Below are 22,213 nucleotides of genomic sequence, written 5' to 3' on the forward strand. Positions count from 1 at the left end.
CCCAACACTCACACCAACTGAGGAGTTAGTGACAGCAATAATGCCCACTCTGGCCATGGCTGTTATTGGTTGTCTTAACGCAGTGGAAGATCAGCTATGTAACTCTGTGTATGTATGTGTGTGCATGTGTGTAGTGTTTAGATGATCATATGGCTCATTGCTCTAGTAGGCCAAATCTCTCACTCTTCCTCGTTTCCTTTTTAATACCTGCTATGCAAAGAGCAGGAAGGGGTGCCAGCTTGGATGTGATCTCTTCTTTCTTTTTCCCCAGAGTAACAGTAGGGGCACACATCTTCCTCTCAGTAGTACAGGAGCAGGGCAGAGACTCTTCTTTCTCCGATATACATAAATGCCACGCAGACGTCCACGTTCCCCTGCCTGGACCATTATGGGTGAATGCAACCATACTGGCCTACCACAGTGTTCAAAAGCAACATACACAACAGCTAATGTAGTCATCTCTTGAAAATGAATCTGAACCATTACCTGTGCTTATGGATTTGCACATCGCAATAAATTGCATTATCCTACCACTGCCCATTGCTCAATGTATTCCAAAATGAGGTAAGCAGAGGTTTCCACTGAGGGTAGTCACAGTCAGCTTTTGGAAAGTGAGGCAGCATATCAATAACGATTGTGTGCATATCAATCAACCAAGTACACCATACCAGCTTTCCACAAATTATCATTCTATAGCTTTGTGCTGGTCGATATTGCTAGCTTGGATGTATTCAGTACTGTTGGAATTGTCATTCAGGGTGAGGTTAGCGGCATCGCGCACTCTTAGGGCATTTAATAAATGTCAATGTCTCCTGCTATAGTAGTGTGTTCAGTGGTCAATGGCAGAGTTAGTGCCATACAGGTAAAATCTATTACACCACACGCCCAGGCAACCCTACTATGTTAAACAACATCTTCTGTTCTTGACCTTAGAATGTCATCATGACACATACACGTGTTGAGTGACAACAGACAATATAACATTGAATGCCTGGTTTAAGATCCATGACTGCAAGGCCGTGTTAAGTCAGCTATGATACTACTAGTCCCACGAAAAGAAGCAGTGGCAGAACACAGTGCAGGGCAACTACTAGCTACAGTTGCCGTGGTTTTTCTTGTGATCAAATGATAGGTGCACTCAGGGAACCCACACGCGGTGCCAGCCTCTTCAGTATTACGTCAGGAGGGAATCGGGGCTTCATGTAGGCCTCATCTGCCAGGTCAAGAAATGGCACGATTCATCTAACGATAATTTCTCTTCCATTGTCATGAAAGGGTGTTGAAAGTAGGAATGACTGAATGGAGAGCAAATATTGACTATGCGTTGATGAACGGAGGGTGGATTATATTTTATTGAAGTGGGAGAGAGGTGGAGGCAGGCCAGACTTTAGCTTTCTCCTGTTCGTAGAAGGACTTCATTACTGAGGTGATCTACTGTTAACATGAGGAGCTGCCAAACATACCCGATTATTATATCTCACGTACGCCTATACTTACTACTCACCCATTAACTCACTGAGTAAATACGCTTTCATTTCCACATATACTCCATCATTTAGTCAACCTCTTAGTTCTCCATTGCTTTCATTCAATCACATTTTAAATGTGCAAGCGAAATACAATCAACATCAAATGGAGAAAAGAGACAGGGCAGAAATAAGCTGTAGAAAAGTGTACTCACACACTCAGTCACTAACCACTACCCCACTCACTTACCCAGTAACTCACTCACGGACTAAGACATGCTAACACAAATACTTTTTTTAGTTGTAACGTATCTGTGAACTGTCAATTTCACAGTGCAGCAAGAAAAAGTACTAAAGTGAATATTGAAAGAATCTAAAGGAACACGAAGTCAAAAGGTAGACTCAGACCCACACACTGACTCGCTAACAGCACCATGCCAAGTACACTCAGTCACTTTATATATACTACATACCATAATATATAACAAGTACCCCTACAGTAGCCTCCTAATGTTCCCCTAAGAGCTTCTTCCCATTCTCCTGAAAAAATCTGCATGGGCCCGTATCAACAACTTACCATGGGGCCCTATGAAGAACATCCTAAGGGTTCCCAATGGACACATTCTGTGAACCCTGATTACACCCGCTCCTTCTGCCATTACGACCACCTACCATTAGTTCTAGTAACTCCTCCCTTTATGTCCTTAGACATCGTATCCATGATGTGCCCCTATGAACTCTTAACCACAGGCACGTATCAACATCTCCCAGAGTGCCATAATTACAGTCCTTCTATGTGCCCTTAGGCCATCCACTCCTTTTTAACTTCTCCACCCCAGCCCCACTCTCCATAACAACCAAGCATCACTGCAGGTCTCACCACTTGACCACCCAGAGTAGATGATGAGCCATACTCAGCATCTACTCTCTGGTGTTACACAAGCAATGTCAGTACTTCCTCCACTGAAGATTAACTTTGTTGTATCCCGAGTATAACCATGCTTCAGCTGTAGAGAATAAATTAGGTCACGAACGGAATGATGCATAGAACCCGGTTGGTGACTTCCCTTTCCTAAATGATGAGACCTAAGCCATGTTCATGTAACTGCAAGAATTAGGAAAATAAACTACCAGCCAACTCCAGGCTCCCAGTCTCAAACTTGATCACTTCTGCATGCAGCATTTGAATGCAGCAGTTTGGCGAGGAGGTAGTAAAATCCTGCTGAGAGCTATTTGGCACCCACCTTAACCCAAACAAAGGTAAAAGGCACATTCTGAACAGATACACATAGCCCTCCTTACAGACAAGGAAAAGCAGTGAAGGCTGAACCAAAGTGCCTGTAACCTCAGGATGGAAGCCCACCTGTCCCCAATGTATGCCTGAAGCCGTGAAGTCAGACTTCAGGATTGGATATTTTAGGTCCAGATGTGCTATTTGAAGTGGTGAAAAAACCACCCTCATGTAAGGTGGCACCCAGAAGACTTTCCTCCCTGCTGCACTTGCACGGAATACCTTTGCAAGTGTTGCAGGAGAGATGCACTGCACCTGAACAGGAAAAATGCAAATGTATGCATAAAGTATGTGGGTGAACAGCGTAACTGCAAGTCGGCGTAATGTGTGATCAGTTGAGAAGAACTAGGCATCAATTTACTTGAGAAAGATAATGTATCTTTAATAATATGTATGCAGGCTGAATGGAAATTAATAGATTTGCAATTAACAATGCATTTACTCACACGTTTGAAACTGCTGCACCAACACAATTATTTAGAGGAATGCAGTCACTCTCATAACTATACTGAGGCAAAATGATAAGGTTGCTTCCACACTAACCCTGTTAGGAGAATCTTAATGGTCAATTTCGTTCATTGCATGCTGCTGAGAAAATTCTCTCGCAAAGACTTGGTTTTGAACTTGGATATCTGGAATGCTATTTGGAATACACCGAAACCCACTATGATGAAGTCACAGAATATTCCACTCAATAACTGATACCAATAGATCACAAAAGGTACAGAGATATGTTGATTTGGTGGGTGAGGAACCTCAGTTTGGGATTGCCCAAGCACTACAACATGAGAACCAAGAAGCCATATTTACTAAAAAAATATTATTGTAACAAAATATTAACTATCTTATAATAACTATTCGTCATTTTCAGATGGATTGTAAATTCTTATCAGATTCCCTTATTCATTAATACTTCATGACAGTCTTTATACACATTTCCAAGTGCAAGGCAATTTTGCATGGCATTTGCACAGTACCAGAAACTGCATTAGTGAAAAGAATGCATTGCCGAAATGCATGTTTGCATAACTACAAAATTTGATTGCAATAAACTAAGGTTTATTTAAAACCTACTACAATGTCAACAAATACATTTGTATTTTATGGCTATCTGTTGTATGATTGTGAATGGTAAATAACAGTACATTAGACACGAAAGTGTTTGCAGGGTGTTAGTCCATGCAAACAAAACAAACTAAATGAGGAATACAAAAAGCTTGACTTCAGGTATAGTTAGAAATATAAATGGGAATCTTGCATTACCTGATTTTGACTTCAGAACAATTTGTACTGTGTGGCCATCGTTAACTACTTCACAGTCACGACAAACAACGTAGTTTGGAGACAGGCGAACATCCAGGAGGGAAGGATCATACATTGCTTCTCGCGAGTTTATGTTTATTGGCGACTGGTATTCTCCATTTGCTTCTGGGAAGAGAAGTCCCCATTCAACTCCTGAAAATGGCACAGAACAAAAATCTCTCAGTAACAGAGTGAAGCAATATCTTTATACAACACATCTAAGGAGCGCTCAGAACCATATGCTCTAGCTGTATTTTAAAAAAATGATTAACTTTCAAGTCAGAAAAAGTCAAAAGCCCTCATAAGGTGGTATTCCACCTTGGGGTTCTGCATACAGTAATTGCGTTGACCAGCTATGAAAATTGAGGGTTCCCACAGGATTATGAGTTCACGGTAACTAAGGAGGTTAACTCGGAGCACACATACAGTGTTCCAGAAATACTGTCCATCATGTTTAACAACATTTTTAAAAATGTATTTCCATCATTGTTTGGGGTTGCATCTACTTACGATACAGGGCACTTACGATAGCCGCCTGCTAACTAAACTTGGAGCGGAGTATGAGTCCTTTCAGATCAAAGAAGACATAATCCAAGTATCTTCTCAGGTTAAAACCCTCGGTATGATGGTGATGCTGTCAATTCCGAAGCCCAGACTAACTACTTGCTAAAAAACAGCATATTATCTACAGCTCATGAAGGCCATCCGACCTTTTCTGAACAAATGTAATATGGCCACCATCGCTATAGCCATTGTGCTATCGAGGCTCGATTATGGAAACGCCCTTCCGATTGGGGCTTCTGTTAAGGACATTGCTAGATGCCAAATCATACAGAATGACTCAAAAAGGATTGTAAAAAGTCTCAGGAGAAGAGACCACGTAACCAAGAACAGAATATTTCTTCACTGGCTCAGAGTGGAGGAGAGAATGAAGTTTAAATCTCCGACATTGGTGCATAAATGCCTTTATGGTAAAGCCCCTATTTACCTAAAGAATAGTCTGGTTCTATATACACACCGCAAAGACAGCTTCGCTCTGAAGGTAAGAGCTTTCTGACTATTCCCAAATATAAACTCAAGTTTGGCACTGGACGATCTTTTGTGGTGTTGTCAGCCCAGCTGTGGAACACTTTACCAGTGACTTTGAGAATGGAAAGCAGTCATTCTGTGTTTAGAAAACTTCTGAAGACCCATCTATTCAGATAAGCTGGGAGTTTCAGGCAATCCCTGTTGCTTATTTAGTCCTGTTTTTGAGGCCCTTTTGTTCATTTAGTGTTTGTCTTGTCAGAGCGCCCTGATGCCTGCGGGCTACACAAGATGAAATACATACATAGTTGGTCATACTGGCGTGCCAGCTTGCAGCTCTGATATGGGCGGTGTGGGGCATGATGTCCATCTTGTGGGTAGGATGCACCCTTAATTGAGAGATCACATGTATGGGCGGTGCACTTGGCGAAGTGAATAAGCAGGGGGACGGGGGTGTGACATGGCCGCATAGAAGGACGTGCATCTCAGAGCTCCTGTTAATCCGACAATCTGTATGCTGAACATGCATTTTGAGCAAGCTATGCGCATTGAAACGGACACCACAGCTGTATGAACATGCCGGGCGCACAGCAGTGAAAAGATTAAGACGGAAAATGTGTGCAGAACCGAACGCTGTGGAAAACAAGTTTGGAAGTTCCTGCTAGAGAGGACGACAAAATGGCGCTGAGTCACAAACAAGGAAAGGATTATTCATGCAGCGTGAGCGAACCGAAACGGAGCCCTATCTCGAGGAGGAGCAGCACCGGAGCCCACAAGAAGAAACCAGCAGCAAGTGGCAGCTTTAGAAGTCAAGGCGGCGCCGAATGGGTGAGCGGACGGCAGCTGCAACCTAATATCAAGGAGCAGGCGATACATTGTATCACTGATCATCAGCTGAGCAGGCGAGGTGCAGCCACGGAATACAGACAGGTCACACGAACGGGCTAAGCGGCTGGGCTGAGAGCGGGACCCCCAGCTGAGGCATATGTACCCGAGGCGGCGAGGGAAGCGAATACTGTGATAGGGAGGACCGGCACAGGCAATCAGAGTGCTGTGTTGCAACGCGAGCCCCAGCATCGGGAGAACGCACGAACCGATGGGAAGCACTGACAAGGATTAACAAAGGGCAGCAGAGCTGAGAGCTTGCAGAGGTACTGTGGAACATATACTGAGGTACTTAAGGTGCTGAAGAGGAGAGCGCACTGCTGGTTAACAAGCCAGCAAGCCTCATGCAAGGGCACGCCGGATGTACATTACAATATTTATAAAGGGCGCACACGCATGTGGTAGCCTTGTGCCCTTGGGAGGATGAGCCGGTGCGTACTGGGCAACGCCTCACAAATATAGAGCGGAGGAGGCGAGAGGCGTGTAGCCCCGGACATGCAGGAGTAATAAGAGGGAGCAATAGCGGGAGGCCTGACGGAGGGGGCCTCGGTAACTGCCACACAAGTGCTGGAGTGGGCTGGAAAACACAGTTCATTCCTTTACTCTAATCACGCTCAGCTACAAAGAAGGGGGCAGGGGACCCAAGGCAGCATATGCACCAATTAATAGCTGGCAGACATGATGCACATGGGACTGCGCGCACCACCTTAACGACAGTGGAGCTACGCGTGTAACACTGGCAAGTTGGAGACACGGATAATGACCCAGGTACATCCACTGTCTAGAAAACACCTGTGAAGGCAAAAAGGTGCTGAGCCATCCGCTGGAGCCATGGCTCCCACACCACAGCCCAAACTGAGCGCACAACGCGCTGAGCTGCACAAGTAGGATCCGAGTCTGGTGGAACTGTACTGAGAGCTGCATGAGGAGGAAGAGGGCAGACACACCCCCAGAGCACTTGCTGGACCCCTAAATCGCACAAGGCAGCCAAGTCAGGCTGGGGACTGGGCAAAAGCGCCTAAGGCAAGACAGTAGGCCGGATGACCTTGGGCTAAAAGGGGGCTGGTGTTTGATTGCGCTGGGCCAGGGGGGGCACCCGACCACCAACGACTGAAGCATACGCGGCGGAGAACGGCACGGCAAGATGTCTAATAAAATTGTCAGACCCAGGAACAAACAGCCCACACTGGATGCCTATGCCAAGACACCTCCAGGGGCAGAAGGGGGCAAAAGTAAAGACAATACTACCATGGTGGAAGCAAAGTCACCGGGCACGATCCAGGAGGTGCTGGCAGCAATAGCAGACCTGAAAGTTGCCTTGGAGACCAAACTGGGCCTGGCAATGAACGATCTAAAAGTGGGACTAGACCTTAAGATCGGAGCGGTCCAGGAAGAAGTTAATTTGCTGAGACAGGACGTGAGGACGCTCGCAGAGCGCACTGGAAACCTGGAAAAGAAGATGGCCCCAAACACGGTGGCATGTGCCGCCCTCGGATCAGAACTCTATGCCCTTGTGCAGCGTGTGGGCAACCTTGAGAACAGGGCACAGGAGGCAGAAGGGCGCGCCAGATGCAACAACATTCGTATTGTTGGATTGCCGGAAGGAATGGAAGGGCCCAACCCAACAGAATATGTGGAATCCATGCTTCTGCAGGAAATAACTGGCAGAGTGCTGACCCAGGGGTTTGCAGTTGAAAGGGCGCACAGGGCTTTGGCAAGGAGACCGCCCCTGGGAACCCACCCATCCCCAATGCTGCGGATTGCAAAGATTCTTAACTATCGGGAGAAGATACTCTAATTCTTCCGGAAGGGAGGCACGATCAAAAGGGGGCCGACGAAAATCACAGCATATCCGGATTACACTTTGCACGTACAACGCAGCAGGATGAACTTCGGGTCAGTGAAAAGGAGGTTGAGAGAGGCTGGCCACAGATATATGTTGCTTAATCCGGCCAAACTGAAAGTGTTTTACAAGAACAGAACTCTGTTTTTCGAGACGCCGGAGGATGCTATAGACTGGCTGGATATGCAGGGCAACCCCCAAGAACCGGGTATCCAGACCGGAGCCACGGAAGATAAGTAGCACACAGTTGGGTCATCGCTGGTGACATAGCATAAAACACTCGGACTAGAGTATAGTATTAAATGAAGCCTGTGGGGAATGTGTTGCAGAAAATACACGCTTGCAAGATCTGCCAGCAGCCAATAATCCAAACCAGATAAGTGGGAGCTCCTGGGAGACTACCCTTGAACCCCATAGCATAACGCTTACTTAGGTCACTGTTAGTCTGGTGGGACTCCTGGAGAACAGGGAAGTGAACAATATAAATTTGTACGCCCCTAACCATGATACAGCGGCATACTTTAGGTCCCTCTATAGTAAAATTAGCCCCCTGTTGGGTGGCGCAATGGTGTGGGGAGGGGACTTCAATTGCACCCTGAACCCCGGGATGGACAGGTCAGATGGCAAGTCAGCGGCTAAAGCACTGAGGACACTGTTGACAGACCTCGGCCTAGAGGATGTGTGGAGACGGCTGCACCCAATGGACAGGCAATACTCACATTACGCAGCGCCACATGACCTGCATACAAGGCTGGATTATGTGTTTGCTGCCGCCGAGATAGTGGGAGAAATGGTTGGCGCGGACTACAAGGCTCGGGTACTTTCCGACCATTCGCCTCTGATCATAGAGTGGCGACACCAACCCCCCATAGCGTGAATCCCGACATGGAGGCTTACAGCTGAGGCTCTACAGGACGCGGGATTCAGGGAGGATTTGAGGGAGGCCATTGAGGAATACTTTGAAATCAATACGGGTAGTGTACGTTCCATGGGAACAGCATGGGAGGCATTTAAGATGGTGGTGCGTGGAGTAGCAATATCAAAGTCCAAAGGGCTCCAAGGGGGTATTGAACGGGAACTGCAGGAAACAGAAAGAGCTAGAGGGCCTGATACAGAGGGAGGGTACCACCCAAGAGGACAGTGCTAAGATAAGAGACTTACAGGTGACTTGTAGCTAACTCTGGGACAGATTATGTAAGCTAAATTATAAGAAATATACAGAGAGGCAACATGCTGGGGGGGATAAGCCGGGTAGATTACTGGCCTGGTTATACAAAAATGAGACCCCCCCCACCCGGTGATCAGAGAGGTCAGGGACAAGGGAGGTCAAATCTGTAATAACCAGGGAGTAAATGAGGAGTTCCTCAAGTATTACAAATGATTATATGTGGATGCGGGAGAAGATATGGGTCAAGAAATACTGGAAACAATAGAGGATTATAGGGCTGCCCACCCTGGATGACTTAGAATGCGCAGATCTAGAACCCCCACAACACCCCCCCCACCCATCACCTCGGACGAACTGGAGGCGGTTATCCAACACCTGCCCACATGTAAAGTGCCCGGGTCAGATGGGTTACCCAGTGAGTTTTATAAAACAGCAGGAGCTACTCCAGCGAGCAGGGGGAAATGCCGGAGTCCCTCCGTGAGGCAGTGATCATCCCGCTCCTGAAACCGGGCAAGCCGAACGTGTAGTGTGGGTCTTATAGGCCCTTGTCTATGCTTAACCAAGATAGCAAAATACTAACGGCAGTGCTGGCCAACAGACTTAAGAGGGTAATTGGCAAGTTGATACACCCGGACCAAACAGGCTATGTCCCCAGTAGAAATATCACAGACAACCATAGGAGGCTGCATCATATCATTGATCAATCCGAGGAAGACCCGGGAGAGTTGGCCATCGTGCTGCTGGACGCGGTTAAAGCCTTCGATTCAGTGCCATGGCCATGGTTGATGGCAACCCTGAAAGGATACGGGATGGGACCAGGATGCATCAGATCGGCCCAGATGTTATATAGCTCCCCGATTGCGAGAGTTAAAACAGGAACTATAATTTCAGACAAATGGCAACTCAGTAGAGGGACCAGACAGGGATGCCCCTGGTCGCCCATGCTATATATTCTGGCATTATAGCCGCTGGCAATCTGCCTGAGGCAGTGATACGGGGAGGTGGGGATTCGTACGACAGGAGGCACACACCTGATATCACTGTATGCGGATGATATGCTCTGCTACTTGCGCTATACGGAGGAGAATCTGCAATATGTGCTGGAGGTGATGGACCGCTACGCCACCCTCTCGGGCATATTGGTGAACCCCGGGAAGTCTAGTGTGCTCCCCTTGAGAAGGTATAAGAGTATCCCATTGGAAAGGGTCCCCATCCTGCAGATACCCTGGCAGACCGAGACGTTTAGATATCTGGCTGTAAACATTTACCATAGGATTGACAGAGCACAAACACAATACGGAGAAAGCAATTGAAGTAATTAAAAATAGCATGGTGTTCTGGTCTAGATTACCCCTCGCTATGATGGGAAGAGCAGCGCTGTTCAAAATGGTGGTATTGCGGACTCTTGCATTTTTTTTGTGAATGTCCCGTACATGATCCCCAGATGCTTTTTTGAGAGACTTCATGGCCTGTGCAGGGGCTTCAGATGGCACAACTCCAGGAATAGGGTAGCCCTATGGAAACTACAGAACACATGTGATAACGGGGGCATAAACCTGCCGAATTTCGAATTGTATTACTTGGCGGGACAGCTGTTGTATGTGGCTAGATGGTGTCTGCGGAGGACTCGGCAGAAGCTAGGCTTTTGCAAGGTGATTCAGCTCCATACTTCCTGAGAGAGACAGTGTGGCTGCATAAAACTAAAATGGCGGGGAAGGGGAGACTACTGATGCTGGGCTGAGAAGTTTGGCGTAGAGCATGAAGAACGGTGGGTGACCCAGACCCGCTCTCCCAGCAGGTTCCGCTGGCGGTGCGATGCAGGGAAGACTACCAAGTGTTCAAAGGGGTCTGCAGATACTGGGAACTGGTGGGTCTAGCTACCCTTGGAGATATATGGCAGGAGGGGGAGGCATTGGAATTTCAGAGGCTGCAGGATGAGACAGGGGTGCCTAGAGGCCAATATATTACTTACACCAGGCTCATGAAACAGGTGAGGGAGAGGTGGCCCGAGACGGTACTAGCTGAAGAACCCGATACCACCCTGGAAATGATGCACAATGTCTCGGAGGGTGGTCACGAAATATCTCAGATATATGAGCTCCCGAGTGCGACGGCAGGGAAGGAGCTGCTCCAGCTGAGGCTCGACTGGGAGGAGGAGGTGGGAGAACCCATGACAGATGGACAGTGGGATAGAGCTCAAAAGGTATCATAAGAAGGTGTCCGGAATGCGAGACGCCAGCAGATCCAGCTGTATGTCACCCACATAGCTTATCTGACCCCCAGAAGAATAGCTAGGTTTGGAGGCTCGGCTATACAGAAATGCCCCAGGTGTGGGGAGGAAGAGGCAGGGCTGCTGCACATGTTCTGGGCTTGCCAAGAGGTGCAGACATTCTGGGAAGAAATAAAGACGAGAATGGCCAGTGGGGGAGTGGTGCTTGACGTGAGGTCTGCTTGGGCATGCATGCTTGGGAGTTTCCCCAGGCCACGTAATTCAAAACATATCAGCAAGATGAAGGACCTGGCCTATATCTTGGCCAAGTGCAGAATTGCAATGTGCTGGAAAGCGGCCCATAGGCCCAGAGTGGAGATGTGGTGGGCAGACCACTTGAAATGGGCAGAAGCAGAAACTGCGGTATGGTATGAAGCAGCCACTAGGGGGGGTGAGGAGGAAGTGGGCCCCTTGATAGCCTGGAGGCAACTGGTGACCTCAATGGCAAACACCCACCAGGTCAATCATGTAACGGAAGACTCAGACGAGTTGACAAGCACTGAGATACCTGAAAATGCTCATGCAGATGGCACGGATAAGACAGCTCGAGTTTGTGGTGAGGGAGGGAGAGAGGGAGGGGGGGAGGACGGAAGATAACACTATATGATGTGATGCCTTGATATTGAATAGGATTGTCCTAAATGGTTGTAAGGTTTGGTGTGTTTGGTTAAAATAATAAAAATTGTTTGAAAAAAAAAAAAAGCAGGGGGGACGGGCCTGAACTGAATGCTACAATATTATAACATTCCAGTGATGTGATATTTGTGTTATCACACCTCATTTAGCAGGTCATTATGAGTAAGGTGGTAATGTTAAAAGCAGGCAGTAATTCAAATACCCATTTTACCCCACTATGCATTTACCTTTATTGTAACAATAGCGGTGTGAACCACTCCTGTATCGATGCAAACCTTCGCCACTTTGTCCTCGATCTCACACCAGGAGTTCCTCTTGCTCCTAGCACATAGCAGCCCATCAGGGATCCCAGAGGACACTTGCCCGCCCGCCCTCCCTCCCTCCTCAAAAACATCCCAACATCAACCTGTGCAAGCAGTATTGCACGCCCAATCCTTAACCAATCCCTCACATTGGGAATCTTCCCGAAAGCCTTAAAAACCTCCAAAATCAACCTACCCTTGATGGTTATAGCGGGTGTGAGTCATATGATTCTTCAAATCTACTTACCTGCTTGCAGATTAATGCTAGATCTGCAGTTGTACATAGGGATGACCTGCATACAGTTCTCCAGGATACTATGCTGGGCTTCATGTGTATTACAGAGACTTGTTTCTCTGCTAGTTCGGATCCTGATTTATGTCAACTGATGCCAACTTCTTACACTGCTGTCCGCATTACCAGGCCCACTCCTAACAGAGTTGGTGGTCTGGCAATAATTTACCAGGATACTTCTCAAGGTCACCTCATTTCAGTGGCACCCTTGTTACCCTGCAAGCTTTTACTCCTCAGAATGCAGGTTAACGCTAGCACGGCTGTCCACCTTCTACTGGTATACTGTCCTCCTGGCAAACGTGCTGATTTTGCCATCAGTTTTGCGCAATTGGTGGCTATCCTGAACCTAACACATCCTTATTTGGTGGAACTGGGGGGATTTTAATTTTCATACTAATGACCCCACAGACCTTTATGCAAAAAACCTGGTGACCCGTTTGTCAGATCTTTCGCTAAACTTCTGTAATTCACTCCCCAAGCATGAGAGTGGTAATTTACTCGATCGTATCCTCGCTGAGGCCGGCAGGGTTCCAGCTGTGCCCCAGTGCCAGTAACCTAGTCTGACAATTTTTTGGTCCCTTTTTTCGGTCCTGGTTACTCCTGCTGCCCCATACCATCTCATGGGCTACAACCCCCCCCCAGAAATTGCAAAATTGCATAAAGTAAATTTGGTGGGTATAACTGAGGCTTTATGCTCAGGGAGAGAGGTATTGATTCTCTCATCTTTACTTACTGCTTTGGAAAGTGTGGCCGATAAAGTAGCCCCGATGCGTTCCTATTTTAGTCAAACTAAATTCTCCTAGCCGTGGTATAGCGCAGAGCGGAGAGCTCAGAGACAAGCCTGTAGATGTCTAGAAAGAAAATGGTGCCTTTTCTATGAAGAAGTCTCACGTAATCTTTACAAGCAAGCAGTATTCTGTTATCAGATGATTTGCTCTGCAAAATCAACATACCATGCTGGTAGGATTACTGAGGCCCCCTGTGCCTCTAGAGAACTGTACGAGTGGCCAAGGAGCTATCAGTGTATCCTACTGGGAACTCATCACATCACAGTTGAGCATCAGGTTGCATGGCGATCAGAGGTTTTTTCCAGAATAAAAATTGCTGACATTCGCATGCCCTTTATCGATCGTCAAACGGAAGAGACAGCTGCACTAATTCTGGACTCTATTGGCTCCCCTGCTATATCAGGACAGCTCAAGACAGCCTCTCTCTCTCTCTCTCTCTATCTTCCTCTCCCCTTTCCCCTGTACTCCCTGCTCTTCCTCTGGCCCTTCCTCTGCCACCTCGCCTCCCTCCTACTAAGCATTTCCCCTTTTCTCCCCAGACAAGGTTTCTAGACAAGTCGGATCTATGAAAGTCTGGTCAAAACAGGTTCACCCATGTTACTCCAAAACCATCAAGGACCACATTGACACCCTGGCTCCTGCTCTGGCTGACTTCTGCAACCACTCCTTTGCCACTGGAGTCTTCCTTCCTCTCTGAAGCACTCCCTTGTACACCCTCTTAAGAAACCCTCTGCTGACCCTTCCTGCCTGGCTAACTATCGCCCTTTCTCCATTACTCCTTTCCTGGGCAAACTCTGGAAAAGCTGACCACCTCCCTGCTTAATCTTCACACTGAATCTGTAGGTTGTCTCCATGACTATCAGTCTGGCTTCAGAGCTGCCAGAAGGACGGAATCTGCTCTCCTGACCATCTGTGAATACCTGCTCTCCAACCCGGATTCCAACACCCCCCCGTGTCCTCATCTTACTTGATCTCTTTTCTGCCTTTGACACGGTCAACCATGCCTTCCTGCTCAACAGTCTCCGTGATAACCTTGGTATCACGGATCGGGCCCTGGCTTGGCTGACTTCTTTCCTCTCCGATCGACCCTCCCAGGTCCAACTTGGGTCCTTCCTCTCCTCTATCTCTACTTGTGGTGTTCCCCAGGGGTCTAACCTCTCTCCCTGGGTGTTCAACCAATACCTGGCCCTACTTTCCCACCGCATTGCTGCTCTCTGCCCTATCATTTAGGGCTATGTGGATGACACTCAGCTCATTTTCAGGCTCCTTTCTGCCACCTCTTCTTCTCTCATCTCGGACTATCTGTCTCCTATCCAGGAGTGGTGTGCTGCCAATGATCTCTGCCTTAATATCAGTAAGACCCAGATTCTCATCGGCACACCTGCTCCCTTCCTTTCCGTTCACTCTCTGGCCGGCCTCTCTTGGCCCTCTTCCTGCTCCCACCTGTGAGGCTAAAATCCTCAAGTCATCTTAGACTCCACCTTCTCCTCTCCTCACATCTCTAATGTCTCTAGGAAGTCACACTACAAGCTGCAACTTCTCAGAGGTATTCTTCATTTCCTCTCCTTCCCCCAGAAGCTCAATGTCTCCAGAGCTCTGGTTCTCTCTAGGCTGGACTACTGCAACAGCCTCCTTCTAAATCTGCCTGCCTCTACTCTCCGGCCTCTGCTACTCATCCAAAACGGGACTGCAAGACTTGTCCTTGGCCTCAAGCCCAGGGATTGTATCTCTCCAGGACTGAAATCTCTGCACTGGCCCCCAGTGGCGACAAGGATTAAGTGCAAACCCCTCTGCATGGTCCACAATGCCTTCTGAGGCCCGAATACCTTCAACTCTCTATTCCTAAATATCTTCCTTCTCGAGCTCTTGACTCATCCACCTCCAACTCCCTCAGGGGCAGTCGCTTCACTAAGCAACGCGTTGGTGGTAGATTTCTTTCTTCTGCTGGGGCCTCCCTCTGGAACAGCCTCACTGCCTCTCTGAAACTTAAGAACCATCACCAGTTCCGGAAGCACCTCGAGACATTCCACTTTGCTTCTGCTTTCTCTCCGCCTCTCCCCTGCGGATCTCCTGGCTGAAACTGCACTGGCTACCTGGCTACCCTCCGATCTCTGGCCCAGTTCCCCTCCCCTCCCCTTCCACACCCGCACTGCCCCCTGGCAACCCTTGCACTCAGGGACTGTTTCAGTATCCCTACAGCCCCTTACCTGCACTTGACAGCCGATGTCTGGACTTACCCTTGCACTTGCCACCAGCAGGCAGCATTTTTTAATTATTGTCTTTATTTTTTACTGTTTATCCTATGCACTGCTCCCCCTCACTTTTCTCCTCCCCTTCCTCCTCCCCTGCACTTGCACAATCTCAATGTCACCTGGCCTAGTAAGATCATTGTCTCGGTCTTCCGTCTGTTCACTCTCCCTTGCATCATCGCGCCTTGAAACACTTGTGTATAGGCGCGTTATAAATGCCATATCATATCTTCGACAAATAACTTTGAACTGCTCCCTATAATGGATTAAGGTAGCAGGAAGGCCCTTCTGAGCCCAAAATGCGCCTCTCTGCTCAATGTTGTTCCCCTGCACATCTTGAAAGTTCTGCCCAATCGAGTTATAGGCATACTGACTGAAGCAGTTCAGTATTCCTTCTTGATGGGGGTGGTTCCTTCTGAGTTGAAGCATGCAGTGGTTCTCCCCCATTGAAGAAAGCCAGTTTGGATCCTAAAGTGCAGGCAAATTATAGACCTATTTCCCTGCTTCCGGTGATGATGAAGCTGATGGAGGCATTCATTACTCCCCAGGTATCCCTGTTTTTGGAAGAACACAACGGTTTACACCCATCCCAATCAGGATTTCGTCCCAAGATGAGGACGGAGTCCGTGATCTCCTTGTTGGATGACCTTGCGGTGCTTCAGGACCATGAAGAGACTGAGCCCTTATTCTACTTGATCTCTCCACGGCGTTTGATACTGTGGATTGTGAGATTCTGCTGACCAGGCTCAAGCAAGCAGGCATATTGGGGCCCTACTCTCGCTTAGTTCTGTTCTTTTCTGACAGGTCGTTCTCAAATAAACAGTCTCTTTTCAGACCTGTGATTCCTCTCGGACAGAGTTATTCCATGGAGTCCCCCAGCAGTCGGCTCTCTATTCTTTTCAATTTATATGTACAGTTTCTGGCCGACCTTCTCACTGTTTGCAGAGTTCTTTTCTACTCCTATGCAGATGCTACGCAGCTTATATTTTGGCTAGACTCCCCACAGAATGCTCCTCCTGAGAGGCTGCGAGACTGCCTTGAGAAAGTGGGAATTTGGATGGCAGCCAATTGGCTGCAATTAAATGGCAGTACGACAGAGTTGCTGGTGGTTGGCTCCCAGGAGAGACAATCTCTGGAACTTTCACTACTGGCCCGAGTCTCTCGGCCCCTGTCCATCTCCTTGTGCCTCTGTAAAAAGCCTTGGAGTTAAACTCCTACCTAATGGGTCTCGGGAAGCCCAGATTTCTGCCTTCTGCACTGCTGGGTTTGGTAGATTAAAGGCTTTAAGGAAAATTCTCCCCCTGCTTCCCGCTGAAAATCGGACAAATCTAGTGACATCTACTGTAATTAGTTTTCTTTATGTTTTGTTTGTTCACTGGACTATTATAATGGCATCTATCTGGGGCAGATCCAGAGGATGCAAGTTCTGCAGAACGCTGCAGCTCGTCTGGCGTTTGGGTTACCCCGTTTTACTCCTTTGCCCTTGCTACATCGCCTGCATTGTCTCCCTGTGGTGGCTAGCTTTGAGTTTAAGGTCTTGTGTGTTGTCCACTGAGGCATTCACAATGTAGGCCCTCACTTTTTGAAAAATAAATTGCAAAAATATTGCCCAATGAGAAATCTATGTTCGGATTCCCATCAGCTTCTTAGGATTCCCAAATTCTGTCGGTAACGTTGGGGTGGCCGCTCCTTTTCTGTGCTGGCCCCCAGCCTATGGAATGCTCACCCACTTGACTGAAGAATTTTGGCTGATTACTTCTCTTTCAGGAGAGCCCTGAAGGCACATTTGTTTAATATTTTCCTCCGTTCTGCAAGAACATTCAGTATTTGAGCACATTGCACCTGCCTCCCAGTCTTCGCTTAGTACCTAGGCGCCCTTCTTGGGCCTTTGTTGTGCTTTATACGTTTTAAATATAAACTAAGCAAACTGCTTTTATCTAAGAGCACCGGTTTTCAGTTTAGGAAACTGCAAACAATACAAAAGGCTGCAGCCTGCCTGCTCTATGGACTCCCTCCCAGAGAACATATCAGGCCTACACAGAGTCCTCCACTGGCTCCCTATTGGTTGACGAACGACCTTTAAAGCCATGTGCATTGCTCACCATGCTATCTACAACACTGGCCTGTAATTCCTCCAAGAGAAACTCATATGCTACTCCCCCTCCAGGACACAGGTCCAGCACAGCATTTCTCCCACTTCTCCCCTTATACAACTGCACCAGACTGGGCAGATCCTCCTTCTCGTCCAAGCCCTGACCACCTGGAACTCTCTGCCCATCCACATCCACAACATTGGCAATCACCTTGCATTAAAAAAGGACCTCAATACCTGGCTTTTTCCTTCCTCCTCTTGAAATCTTCTTGCACTCTGTTGTGATTGACCTGCGCACAGAAGCACTGGCCCAAACTTGACAAGACACCTACTCTTCCAAACCACCACAGATGCTGGCAGCATTCGCGGGATAAACTCAACCTTATTCCTGCCGCCCCCTGCTAACCCACAGGTGATGATATCACCCCCAATCCCTCCAGTTCCCCCCCTCCCCAAAATCTCCCACCCCCCTCCCATCAACCCCCGCCCGGACCACAAACTCTAACAGGCACAAACTGGTTACCAAACAATTCCTGCAAATCTGATTGTACCTTGGATGTGGTCACTTAAAGGTGTCTGGACAGAATCATCGATCAAACGGACCACTGTGTATAGCAACAATGGCGGGACCAGTATGAACTGGGGAAGGGCATTTTCTCCCACTACTCGGGTATACCAAATGTAGGCATTTATACACGTACTGTTGTATGTCAAATTTAGGCGTTTATGCATATGCGGTTGAAACTCAATTTAGGGGGTTCCACCATGTAGTACAGAGTCTCGGATTTGGGGATTTTCTCTGGCTGCTTGGGTGCCCCAATGTTGGGTGTTCCACCATGTGATGCCGAGTCTCAAATTTGGGCATTCTCCCTCACTGCTTAGGTGTCTCAAGCTTGAGCGTGCCTGCATGTGCTGTTGGGTCTCAGATATGGATATTTCTCCCACTGCTCAGGGATCTCAATTTTGGGTGTTCGCCCATATATTGCTAAGTCTCAGATGTAGGCCCCACTGCTCAGGTATCCCAAAGTTGGGCATTTATGCATGTACCAACGATTCACGACATAGGTGTTCCACCATGTACTTTTGATTCTCGGGTGTGGGCGTTCTCCCACTGCTCAGGTGTCTTGGGTCTAGGTTGTTCACCCTTCACTGCTGTTCCTTATGTTTTAAGCTTCCTTCCATCTCAAACTTGGGCATCTCTGCCACTGCTCAGATTTCTCAAATCTGGGTTGATCGCCATTTACCGTTGCATCGCATATTTGTGTTCACTTCCATTTGCCGCTTCGTTCATCTCAGACTTGGGCATTTCTCCCGCGGCTCTGGTGTCTCGGTTCCTGGTGTTTTCTCACCTTGCTGGTATACCTCAGACTTCGGCATCTCTCCGTCTGCTCAAATACTCAAATCTAGGGAGTTCAGTTTGCGAAACCAGCCAATGGCTTTCGACCTAGGAAAGCAACACCAAAGTTGAACTCCATACAGGTTTAAGGTACGTATTAAATCGCACCACGTATGTGGACACATGCAGCTGGCACAACTCCATACATGCGATCTGGAATGCAGCTTCAACTAATCCCGTCTAGCTGCACGCATAGCTGTCCGCACTGAGACCCCTGATGTGCCTCAACACCTCTGCCATCGACAACCTATGAAACATTTTGGTCTAGCTGTGCCCACATCAAGTCTCCTGCACTAGCACTCTACCCCAGTCCAGTGACAGCACCCGCCCACGTGCCTGATCTTTGAGTTGCTTACTGGAGCCGAGGCAGCCAACCTAGTTGAGGCAGAATGTGCACCCACATCTTAAACTAAACTCTTAGAACCTCCCACATCAGAACTTCGGTCCCCTAGGGCGTTCCAACCACAAAGCGCATCGAGCCCATACAAATGGGGAAATGGGGGCTATGTAAATGACCACTACAATATAATAGAATGCATTCACATTATAACAGATTTAGAAATCTTAAGTGGTCCAGCACCGTAATAAAGGTATTTTGGAACATGCTATTTAGAAGCATGCTAATGTATATACACAAGAATGTTATTCTGTACATCCTGTGATTAACGGAGATGTCAGAAAAACTTTTGATAGCCTTTCAGACAGAAGACTTGAAATATAATTCAACAACCAGGGCAGTGAATCAGTTTTGAAACTGTTAGGAACTCACTGAGTGACAGGCGTTAATCAAGGTGAATGGTAAAATAAAATAAGTATATTGGAACAAAACTGCTTTGTAAAATAGGATACAATACTGAAAACCTCTCAGTCATGCGACATTACAGAAGATCTGTAGCTGGGTAATCCAGGCATTGCTGTGCACCAGTGCATTGATTGCAGCGCACCCAGTGTACACGAGGGCCACACTGCGGTTTGTGACCCATTAGCAACAAAATAGCCTTTCTGCACTGTTGCCGCAGGGCTTGGGCACCTGTTGATGGACCGATTGGCCCTGTTCATGCTTAGCTTAAAAGACAAAAAGCATGTGCACTGTAGGGCAACACTAACAACCAGACCAGAAAAAAAAATGCTTGGAAAAAAGTCTAGGCGCACCCCTTCAAGAAGAACAAGAGCTTTATTTTGTATACAAAAAAGGAATGGGCAACAAGTTTTTACAAATGTACTGCCACATAGCTCTCTTTCGGAATGGTATGTGTGCATCTTACGAACATGCATGTCATCCATGACGTACCCAATATACAGTGTTGAACCCCCACCCTCATTAGCTGGCACCTATTTACATGCTAATTATGACATATAGCCCTTCTTCCAATTGGTCATGTCTTCTCCTCCATCTTCATCACACATGGGTATCTCTTCCATATTGAAACGCTGAAAAGCAATTGGTTAGACTCAACTGGGACTACCCTGTCTTCACTCCGAACCACGTGATCTGCACCTGATCATCAACATGAACTCCGCAGATAACTTCGAGGTGAGGATGATCCTTGCAAACAAAGCCACTTTTCTCATCCCAGACATGCTTGCGCCCCCATCATGCCTCCCCACTGCATGGGCATCACCCTTGGTTCTCCTTGGTACAACTCACAGATTATGTTCTCTGCTCCTGCTTATATCAGTTCCCTCTCCAAAGATGTAGCATGGTATCCCTCTAATCAATCCAATTCATGAAGGATTCAAGGCTCACCTTCCTGCACATATGTGAATTCAAATAGAGTGACTATCATTCTGGTGGGTGCTAGTGCCCTAAATCTTAGTCCATGTTTTGGCAACCCGGGACCTCTGCCTTGGCTCCCATGAGTATGGCCTCTGTACTGGGCCGCAGCCCTTTGTCTATTTGGCTGTGCACATTCCTGCCTAATTGCTCAAAGGCTGAACTGGATAGATTTGTATGTGGGTGTACATGCGTGTTCCTTGCTGTGCCCGAGAATCAAAATACGATACTCCACGAGAGATGAGGCCTCTTTGTTCTGTCTCCAACACGACCTGCAAGGATTCAGGCCTACTCTTTAATGCAACATAAGTTCATGTTATAACTATCGCACACATGCAATGTATTCTACATAACACTATCGCAAAGCAGATGGTTAGTTCTACCTATATAACTTCCCAACCCCACCAATGGCTTCCACCTGTAAAGCTCTGCCCTCCCCCTGCACCACCCTTTGCAAAAAATATATTAAAATATGGAGAATGTGTAATCTAAATCGTTTTGGAGGGGCAGCAATATGAACCTACATCCCAACATTCCCCCTTAAGTTTATCCTCCATTAACTAACTTCTCACTTTCCCTATATCTGCTTCATCCTTAGAGACCCATGCCCTAAACACATGACGCAAACTAACCCCATCCCGTGCATACTTCTCTGGGGTGTATGTAAGATTTGTGCAATCCCCATCACCCACTAGGTCCACTCAGTGCTCAATGTAGTTTTCTGGATCTGGTGGGGGTGTCGTCACACTCACCTGTGTCTCTGCAGGAGCGATGGATAAGCCTCCCTTGACCCAGAGTTCTCACTTCCCCTGTTTTCACCCTGAGGGATTCCTTGATATTTAGTAAGGTGTGCACTCCATCCTGCATTCACAGGGGCGCGATTCGCTCATATGAATGATGCCATTGTCTGTTGGCTGAGTTCAGATGCCACACGCTGTTATATACCTTCACAGCGAGGCCGAGCGTTCAAGGCGCCAGTTTCTTCACTGGCTAGAAAGTCTTTTTCACAAGTGAACGTTACGGAGAATGTTTAGTGTCCTGAATTGTCCGTATTGTCTTGTTTGCCAAGGTATTTTGTGGGTGAGTAGCGCTGCGTGTAGAAGTCAGCTGCTGGTAGGTAAGCACAGTCTTAAATTCGAGCGCGCCTGGTAATGTCTCCCTTTTCCCTTGCAGGAGTGGATTATCTGATATTAGCGCCTAGAGTCCAGGTTCAGCGCTACCAGAGACTTGGTGGTCTGGTAAGTTTGCACAGAGACGTTGGTAAGAATGTACTGCATTATGAGAGGGAGCGCAGTGCATAGGCTCCGCGTTATTGGGGCGAGCGCAATGACTAATGTCTCTTCTTTCTTTTGCAGGGGTTTGTGCGCTCGTACAACTGAACTAGATTCCAGCGTCGCGGGAAGATTCGGTGAGTATGTGCACCATTATTGAAGT

The 22,213-nt window shown here is 47.6% G+C and overlaps 1 protein-coding gene across 1 annotated transcript in view; it reads right to left on the reverse strand.

Moving 5' to 3' along the window:
- The window catches only part of CA8 (carbonic anhydrase 8), a 1,124,912-nt gene that overhangs the window by 974,117 nt on the left and 128,582 nt on the right, over window positions 1–22,213 (reverse strand). Inside the window, exon 2 of the mRNA XM_069621095.1 lies at window positions 4,021–4,212. Coding sequence (XP_069477196.1) covers window positions 4,021–4,212 — 192 coding nt within the window. The remainder of the gene's footprint in view (window positions 1–4,020; window positions 4,213–22,213) is intronic.

The sequence above is a fragment of the Ambystoma mexicanum genome, chromosome 5q, assembly GCF_040938575.1.
Source record: "Ambystoma mexicanum isolate Mex_15411 chromosome 5q, UKY_AmexF1_1, whole genome shotgun sequence".
NCBI lineage: Eukaryota > Metazoa > Chordata > Amphibia > Caudata > Ambystomatidae > Ambystoma > Ambystoma mexicanum.